At 55.4% G+C, this 9,228-nt stretch overlaps 1 protein-coding gene across 1 annotated transcript; it reads left to right on the forward strand.

Annotated features, from left to right (window-relative positions):
• The first annotated feature begins 1,246 nt into the window (after window positions 1-1,246).
• LOC134162472 (small ribosomal subunit protein eS4) lies at window positions 1,247-5,675 on the forward strand. The gene is made up of 7 exons (XM_062616322.1): window positions 1,247-1,404; window positions 1,615-1,692; window positions 2,232-2,412; window positions 2,863-2,960; window positions 3,991-4,162; window positions 4,787-4,944; window positions 5,513-5,675. Exons 1-7 carry the CDS (start codon window positions 1,402-1,404, stop codon window positions 5,612-5,614), a joined length of 792 nt encoding a protein of 263 aa, XP_062472306.1. The 5' UTR covers window positions 1,247-1,401; the 3' UTR covers window positions 5,615-5,675.
• Window positions 5,676-9,228: the final 3,553 nt, after the last annotated feature.

Raw genomic sequence — 9,228 nt, forward strand, 5'->3', positions numbered from 1 at the left:
AATGAACAAAATTTGACCTTCAGAATGAACTGCCCTCGGCCCGGCATCGTCGACTGGACCCCGTGGGCGAGGAAATGCTCGGCTGGCTGATGCTGGAGCTTGGCCTTGACGGGTTGGAGGAGCTGCCGGAGCTGTGGCTCGGCCACCACGAATTCGACTTCTGCGCGGACCTGCCGGCAGGCTGCTGAGGCTGGAGGGCGGCGGGGGCGGCGGCTGCGGCGTCGGCCCATCCTGGACCCGCAGCCCAGTGCTGGCGCAGCGAGGACCCCGGCTGCCGCACGGGGGGCGAGGGCCAGCCTCGGGGCTGTCGGAGCGGTGGGGCGGTGCTGCCCGTCCCCATCTCGGAGCCACCTCGCTGGGCCGGGCAGGTGGAGGGCTCAAGCTGCCGTCCAGTAAAATCTGAAAGGACCTTTGTTTCCCCGGCTGTGCACCTTTCTCTCTCCACCTCAGCGCTGGGGCAGGGCGGGACGACAAGAGGGGACCCTGTGGGAAGCCGCCCGGCTTGTGAGGAGGGTCTGGCCGCCGCACCTCCCATGCCTCCTCCAGGCTTCACGGTTGCTCCGGGTCTGCCACCTGCGCGGTGTCCCCATTGCATGACCCCCGAGGATGGGAACTCTGTCCCGCCTGCCCCTTGCTGCGGCAGCGATGCTGCGGAGACCCGCCGGGGGCCGCCCTGTACGGGGCCGGTCAGCTCTGTTGTCTGTCGGGACGCAGTAGGCTGGCGGTGTCCCGGAGACCCAGAGGGGGGACACGGCAGCCTCCCCGGGGAGCCCAGCTGGGAACCGCTGGCTCCGAGCTGCCTTCAAGAGCGGGTGCTGAGGCCTACAGTCGAATTCGGGAGTGTCGCAGGGGGTCCAGCTGCACCTAGGGAAGGGACGTGGGGACCCAGGGAGAGCAGTGGTCCGGAACTCACGTTCCTCGCCCCCCCTTCCCGGGGCAGCCGGGGTACCTGGAGATTCCGAGCCTCCCCCGCCCCGGGGTGGGGGGATGTGCCACCCTCGCACGGTCTGCTAAACCGCAGGGCCACAACGTCACCCTCCCCATATCAACCCTCGCCGTGCCCCACGGGCACGGGCACGGGCACGGGCACGGACACAGCCACCCGCCGCCCGGAGTGGGGTGCCGCCGCCGAGGCCGCTTGCAGCGGAGAAGGGACGGAGAAAACCACATCACTGGCGGGGCTACCTGTGACTCTGCCTCGCCTCCGGTGGGCAGCTCGTCAGCAGGACGCCGAGGGGAGCGCCGGGGCGGTCCCAAGCGAGGGGGCTACGCACCCCGTCTGCCCCGGCCCCCAGCAGCAGGCCTCCGGGCCGGCAGGGGGCGCACTGCAGTGCTGCTACTGCTTCCGTGCATATTTGCAGCAGATCGGAAGTGGTAGTTCTTTTCCGGCGGAGCGCAGCCATGGTGAGGGCGCGGCGGGGCTGCTTCTCCTCTCCATCCGTTGCCATCCACCGCCCGCCGCGGGCTGCCCCGGCCTCCGCCGCCTCGAGGGACTTGGGAGGGAGCCCGATGGAAGGGCCAGGGTGGGGGCGGGAGCTCGAGCTCGGGGGGCCGGGGAAGAGCGGCTGGGGTGTCCGAGTCTGGTAGCGGCCCATAACGCGTCCCGTCCTGTAGGCTCGTGGCCCCAAGAAGCACCTGAAGCGTGTTGCTGCGCCCAAGCACTGGATGCTGGACAAGCTGACGGGTGTCTTCGTGAGTGCGGGTCGGAGTTGGGGCGGGGCCCGGGTCGCCCTCCACATTGGTCTTTACCGCTCTCTGCGGGCTCAGCCTGCTTCACAGTTTCGCCAAGGATATGCTCAGGCGCGATGTTTGGAGGGTGGCGGTTAGCTGGGCAGTTGGGGAGCGCATGGGAGACGGGGTTGCTTGCTGTTAGCTTTGCAAACAGCTTTTGTGTATCTCCCTTTCGCAGAATATGGGGAAGTGGTGCAGTTGGTTACTCTCTTTTTAACCTGCTGATTGTTTTGGTTTTCCTTCACTGGGGTGGGTTAGTAGATGGTTGTACTGTGTTGGGGCAATGTTTTCTGAAGTTGGCCAGATCTGGGGGGAAAGATGCTGTGAATACCAAGGAAAGATGCCTGCAGCCTGTCACTGCTTGTTTTGCAGTTAGGTTTCAAGCACCTGTCCATAGATGCTGCTGCGAGAGCTGTCAGGACAGTAATATTCTTCCTCATGGGAGTAGTTGCTGTTGCTGATGTGCTTGAGCAGCCAGCAGAAAGCTTCTGTTTGTGCAGGCACCCCGTCCATCGACAGGCCCTCACAAGCTGAGGGAGTGCCTTCCGCTCATCATCTTCCTGCGGAACAGGCTGAAATATGCTCTGACAGGAGACGAGGTCAAGAAGATCTGCATGCAGAGGTTCATCAAAATAGATGGCAAAGTTCGCACAGACATCACCTACCCTGCAGGCTTCATGGGTGAGCAGGAAGGGCCAGGGAAAGTACCTCAGGCAGCTCTGCTGCACTGGTGAGGGATGTTTTGTTTGGCTGGCACAATATGGGGGGAAAGATGCTTTCCTGATGGAATCAAAGAAAAGGTAAGTATAAGCAGTTGTTATTTATTTTGGGGTTGTGCACTGCAATTAATACTGACACGTGATATCTGTAGCCTGTAATTGCCTGCTTGCATATGTGTAAATTGCTGTTCAGACTTCAGCCTTTGGCAGTTTTTGCTTATTTGCACTGTATTACATGAAAAGAGGTGGGATTCTGGTCAAAAGGAGATGGCAACCTCATCATTCACACTTGAAGCTTTGTTCAGCAGCTTCTAGTTTGTTTTAAACATGAGCTTAGTGCTGAGTTACAATGTATTGTAAGTCATATTGTAGCTAGTAACATCTGCTATTTTATGTCGTTTTCTGAAATTAGATGTCATCAGCATTGAGAAGACGGGTGAGCATTTTCGCTTGGTGTATGATACCAAGGGCCGGTTTGCTGTTCACCGCATCACAGCTGAAGAGGCCAAGGTGAGGGGCTTCAGCTTGCCATAAATGTGGGCCCAGCTGGGTTTGATTGGGATGGGGTTTCCTTGGCATGTCCTGAATGGGAGGTGCTGGCTCTCTTCCCTGAGAGCTGAGTCCGTATGCCCACCCTTGGGAAAATCAGGGCCTTCAGGGTCAGAGTATGAAACCTTTGGCAGGGGGAAATATTTTGGTGACATGAAAGCAACTTCAGGTGACTGCAGGTGCATTGTCTGGTGCTTAAAATGGTATCTGTTGGTATGGGCTAGGTTACTTTCACATGAGCTTTGGGGTAGCAGTGGCTCTAGTGTGGTGGGCCTTAGCATAGACTCTGCAAGCTAAGTGTGATCTGAAACATGGTACTGCCTGTGGTGCAAAAGCTTTGAACTCCTTCCCAGGTCTGTTATGGAAGTGTTTGCAAAACTGCCTTTTGGCCCTCAGTGTTGGGGGGCAATTCCCACATGTATTTAGTCAACCCAAGTGTGTTAATGTGCCTGAACTGCAGGTCTATGCTCCTCTGCACGTTTTCCCTAAGGGCAGGCTGCGTAAGCAGAGTGATGCTGGAGGAAGAACTGGCCATGGGGACTCTACCCACTCTCCTTCCTCCTCGTGATATGTTTTTACCTCTGGCTACCGCTTTCTGTTGACCCTTGAGTGCCACAGTAGCTGTGAAGGAATCGGGGTGAAAGGCAGGAGGGAAGCAGAGGTGCTCTGGAGGAGGGACGAAGATATCTCTTTGATCCTTAAAGAAGGCAGCCTCTGCCTTTGCTGCATAACCACAGGCTTCAGGGCAACCTGGGGGAACTGCCCTGGTGGAGGCTTTCCTGGGGAATTGAAGCCATAGCCTGTGGTGAGACTGAGGAGGAGGCATTCCTTGACAGGGCTGGAGCACGCTTCTGTTGCAAGCCTTGGAGCACCCACATGATTTGCTTTAGGTCTGAGGCCTGCTGTGGCTGGTGACTCTGAGGGGCAGGAGTCCCCTAGTCCGTGGTTCTGCTTGTCACCCTAGTTGAGCAGTGTTGGATTTTGTTTGCAGTACAAGCTGTGTAAGGTGAGGAAGATATTTGTAGGCACCAAAGGAATTCCTCATCTGGTCACTCACGATGCTCGCACCATCCGCTATCCGGACCCCCTCATCAAAGTGAATGATACAGTCCAGATTGACCTGGAGACAGGCAAGATCACAGATTTCATCAAGTTTGACACAGGTAGGTCTTGCATCTCATGTAAAACGCTGTATTTTTCCCCACTCTGGAGAGCAGTGTGGAAGTTCAGTATAAATGCCAGGCATCTTTACACTGAAGTAGAAAGGCAGTTTTGGCAGCCTTGGGAAAGGGGTGGTTTCTCTGGAGCATCTGCACCTGGAAGAGAGATTCCTCCTATGTGCTGGCAGTGAGAATTACTTGGCACAGAGACTTGGAGTGATTCCAAGAGCAAGCAGGCACCAGGTAGAAGCAGCAAGCTGGTGGAGAAGTTGCTTCATGGCTCTCATGGGGCTGTGAATGGAAATCTCTGAGAAGCTGTAGGGAGATTCCTACTGTGGGAGGTTTCATTTGCGGAGCCATAAGTAGTGCCAGGACAAGTCGTATGGGAACACTTCCTTGGTGCTGCTGCAGCCTAGAAGGTGGTGGGGAATATTTGGTATGGGCATCAAGGCCGGATTGCTGTTTGGCTTCTCAAGTGCTGCCAGGATTTCTATGGGATGTAGGTGTCACCAGGTGCTCTGATGGCCACTTTGTCCCTGTCCTTTTCCAGCACTGCTCCTCAAAGAGCCCAAGTGGAAGGGCATTGCCACAGCACCTGGTACCAGTTCTTGGTTTTGTTCACCCCAGGTAACCTCTGTATGGTGACCGGTGGTGCCAATTTGGGCCGTATTGGGGTGATCACCAACCGGGAGAGACACCCTGGGTCGTTTGATGTGGTTCACGTGAAGGACGCCAATGGCAACAGCTTTGCCACCAGACTATCTAACATCTTCGTTATTGGCAAAGTAAGCCTGATATGGACGCAAGGGGGGTGGGTTCTCGTCTGTTGTTGGGGGCTGGTGGCTGAAGCGGAGAGGCCTTGGGGTCTTGTGTAGGCAAGTGCCTTCCCATAATGTGACGTTCCATTTGATTCTGCCTGCTCTTGGAAGGGGAAGCATCTGTAAATGCAGGAATGGGGACATATACAAGAAGCAGCTCTGTGCATTTTTAAACTTTGTGAGAGTTGGGAGCTGAGAATTGCTCAGATCATCATGTGACCTGGGCAGCCCTTCCAGCTGAGGGTGCCCTCTGCTCCCAGTGCCTCTGCTGTCCTGCCATCCCTGTACAGGTTGGAAGGGGATGGTGACTGTTTTGGCTGAAGTGCATTCTTCATGGATGTGAGTGAAAGTGGCTGATGTAGGCCCATACAGCTTTGGCATCTTCCTTAAGAGGCTTCTGCTGGGCCAATACCAGAGCCATGTGTATGTGGCCCAGCATGGGCAGAGGCTTCTGCAGCTTTTTCCCCTTGGAGGGAGAGCTCTGTTGTCCCTGTCCATTTCTTGAGGTGAGCTGGCTTCTTTTCCTTTCCTGTAGGGCAACAAGCCGTGGATCTCCCTGCCCCGTGGAAAGGGCATCCGCCTGACCATTGCTGAAGAGAGAGACAAGAGACTGGCAGCCAAACAGAGCAGCAGCTGAACTCCAGTTGGGGCTGGCAGTGGTCCTTTCACTGTATGAATTAAAGTGTTTACCAACTGGCTGTGTGACTGGTGGGGGAGCAGCGCAGGGCTTGCAGGAGCTGTGCTGTGCCAGTGTGGAGCCACGCTCTTGCTCTCTAAAATGGCCTGGGAGACTTGTGGCAGTCAGAGCAACTGCACTAGCCCTTTTCCAGAAAGGCAAGGAGGAGCTGCGGGAGAACCTCCAGGGTGATCTGTCCCTCGGAAGGTGTTAGCACAAACACTCGTGGATTTCATTCCCAGGGGCCCGTGGTGCCAGGCAGTCTTGAAGCGTTCTGTGGTTGTCCTTACGAGTGGGAGTCTGGGGGCGGCCATGTTGGTGAGGTGCCATTGGCGCCCCTGAGGCGGCACCATCTTGAGGGCGGCCATGTTGGTGAGGTGCCTTCGTGTCCCCGCCGTTCCTCCATATTGACCCCAGCCCCCTCGCTCCTGCCGCCTCATGCCCTCACCCCTCGTGGCGACCGCGTTGCCGTGGTAACGGCCGCGCCACGGCCGCCGCCATTTGTCGTTCCAAGATGGCGCTGGCGAGCGTGGTGCGGGCGGAGGCTCCGCTCCCGTCCCTATCCCTCCTCTCGGTGCTCGCAGCGCCCCGGGGCCTGGCCTACCCCCCTCGTCCCCCTGGCATCGCCGCCCTCCTCCTCCGGGAGCTGCTGCCTGGGCCCGGCATCCACCTCCTGCACGGCACCACCCCCCTTGCGTTCGAGGTACGGACATTGCAGGGAAGAGATACACCTAGGGACCCATAGAGAGACACTGGGGGGGGGGGGGGGTGCGACCCATGGAGAGCACACAGAAACTCCAGAGGGGCGCACGGGGGGGAGGGGGGGTGTTGGAGCGGTATTGCCATAGAGACACATAAGGAACCATAGAGATACATTGGGGGGTGCTGGGACCCATCGAGACCCTATAGAAACTCTATAGGGACACGGGGGGGGGGGGGGGGGGGGGGGGGGGGGGGGGGATTATGCATGTAGAGGCACATAGGGACCCATAGAGAGATAGACGCTGGCTGTGCTGGGACCCATAGAGACCCCACAGAAACTCCATAGTGAGACAAGGGGGCACAAAATCACCAAATGAAATACATAAACCTTTCGAATCAGTTTTAAGTAATGTTAAGTTTGAAGCCTTTGTAAGAGTAGCAATGGAAAATGAGGTGTACGATTCACAGAGGAAAAGTATAGAGTACAGCTAGAGAACATCCTGAGAGTCCTTGTATAAGATAAACTGTAGTTGTAGTTGACGTAGTTTTAGGCCCTTATGACCTTAGTACAAAATGAGTGTAAGAAAAAGAGGACAGAAAATCAGGAGGTAAGGATAAGAAGTATCTGGGAATGGCAGGTGTCCAGGATGGGCTGCAGTTAAACTGGTGAGTAGAAGGACAGGATGATTGCTGGGTCTGTGGTGTTAAGGAACCAATTAAGCTGGTATAAATGTCTACTGCATGTGCTTCCAGGGCTGCCACTGATACCAGGAAATAAAGGGTTAACATTGTGCCTGCTTGCTTAAGCAGTCACTGTGCTTGGTGAAGCAGAAGGTAGGAGTCAAGGTTGCTACAATGGTGAAGCAGAACTGTAGGGGTTACAGCTGCTAGGCAGAATTGTAGTAGATAAGATTCATAGCTTAATATTTAAGACATTCTTGTTCAAATAGCATCTTTAGAAAGGAACAAAAGATAGCCAGAGTAACAAAATTTACAAACTTGACAAGTTTCTACTTTAAGATATATAAAACTGGCTTGTACCGAACCTGAGGTTTGGACAGGAGCCGAAACCCTACTGAGTCTGCGTGAAAGCAAGAGGCTGCTCGCGGTGATGAAGAGGAACTACAGGCCTTCATCCTCACGACCCCCTAACAACCACCACCAGGAGGCACTGTGCAGGCACACCAGTGGGACGAATGTCAGAAAATTAATTATAATATTAGATGGGAATAGGTTTTGCATATGTATGAGGCGTGAAGCAATCTCATGTTTAGGTAATCATTATATGTAATATAAACGAACTGAGTGGCAAAGGGGCACGCATGCTTTTGGAGGAGAAACCCCCATGCGCCTCAGCGCTGAATAAAGCATACGTACTTTACAACTCTAATGAGTTGTGGAGTCAATCTGTGTATCACCAGAAGTGCTGAAGATTGTAGGAAGAAGTAAAGGACCCTCAGAGCCCCGCACCATGTTTTTGTATGCCTGTGGGGAAACTTTCTAGAACAATGATGTGTCCTCATGAATATGCACGTCTGTACATAATGAATATGTATGCTTAGTGACTATATAAGGACGGCTTGTTCAGCAATTCGGAGACACATGTTAGGAGGAGCTGTCCCCCGTGTCTGACGGTGCCGCAATAAAGAATACCTGTTTGAAACTTGAAACCTTTGTTGGCAAGTTTGTCCCTGGAGTTTTCTCCGAATCACCACAGACCCTCGTATCTCCCCTAATCCCCCCCAGACCCTGACAGACCCCCAAATCCCCACCACTGACCTCACAGAATTCCATTTAGGGACTCCAGATATCCATATCCCCACATAGATACCCCATCTCCCCCCACAGAATGCCATGTAGGCACTCCTGTCCTCCATATCCTCCCATATTTCCCCCTAGAACCCCTTGTAATGGAATCCAGACCCCCATATCCTCCGATATTCCCCCACAGCCCCCCTAATGGGACTCCAGACCCCCCAAATCCCCCCATATTCTCCCATAGAACCCCATGAAGGGTCTCTAGACAACTATAGGCCCCCATGTAGGGACTCCAGATGCCCATGTCCCCCTTAATCCCCCCATAGACACACCGTATCACCCCACAGACCCCCATAAAGGGTCTCCAAACCACCACAGAACCCCATGTAGTGACTCCAGACCGCTGTATGTACCCTAACGCCCCCTAGACCCGCATGTAGGGACTCCAGACCCCCAGCAGCCACCACGTGACACCGCCCACTTCCGGGGCCAGCAGCGGGGACAAAGGCAGCAGCACGGCTCATGCGCGGAACCCGGGCTGCAGTACCCAGCGCTGGACACAGGATGGCAGCAGCGAGAGCGCCGGGCGCCACACCGCCCCCCCCACTCCCTCCTTCCCCGCTGCACCGAGTTTCGTGCGTGTCATGGAAAAGGTCTTTGTGGGGGATTCAGCCCCAAATCCAGCTGTGACCCCCTTTCTTCAGAGGACCCCCTCAGTCCCCTACTCACCTGCTCCTCTGCGGAATCATCGCAGATAAATAAAAATGCGTAAAGAGAATAAAAAGCGCAAGAGCAGAATGTGATTATAAACTGCTACAAAGCAAACGCAAAGCGAGAAAAGCGAACAAGCCTGGAAGAACCTCCAAAAAGAGTTCCCTTTGCAACTTAGCTCAGCCCCAATACTGCAGAGCCTCTTCCTGAATGTGCAAACCCAACAGCGTTTCTCCCGCACGCACCACCTGCACACACGGAGCTCCTGCCCCAGCTTGGCCGCCTAAAACCCCGTCTGCCCACGGCCCCTCCGGTGCCCCCTCTCCGGCATCCAGGGCTGGGGATGTGCTCCTGCAGAAAGCACCCTCGGGTCTGCTCTAGGGAAGGGCCCTTTTCTCTCTTGG

The sequence above is a fragment of the Pezoporus occidentalis genome, unplaced genomic scaffold (genome assembly GCF_034315485.1).
Source record: "Pezoporus occidentalis ecotype Australia unplaced genomic scaffold, CSIRO_AGI_Poc_V1 ctg102, whole genome shotgun sequence".
NCBI classification, from domain to species: Eukaryota; Metazoa; Chordata; class Aves; order Psittaciformes; family Psittacidae; genus Pezoporus; species Pezoporus occidentalis.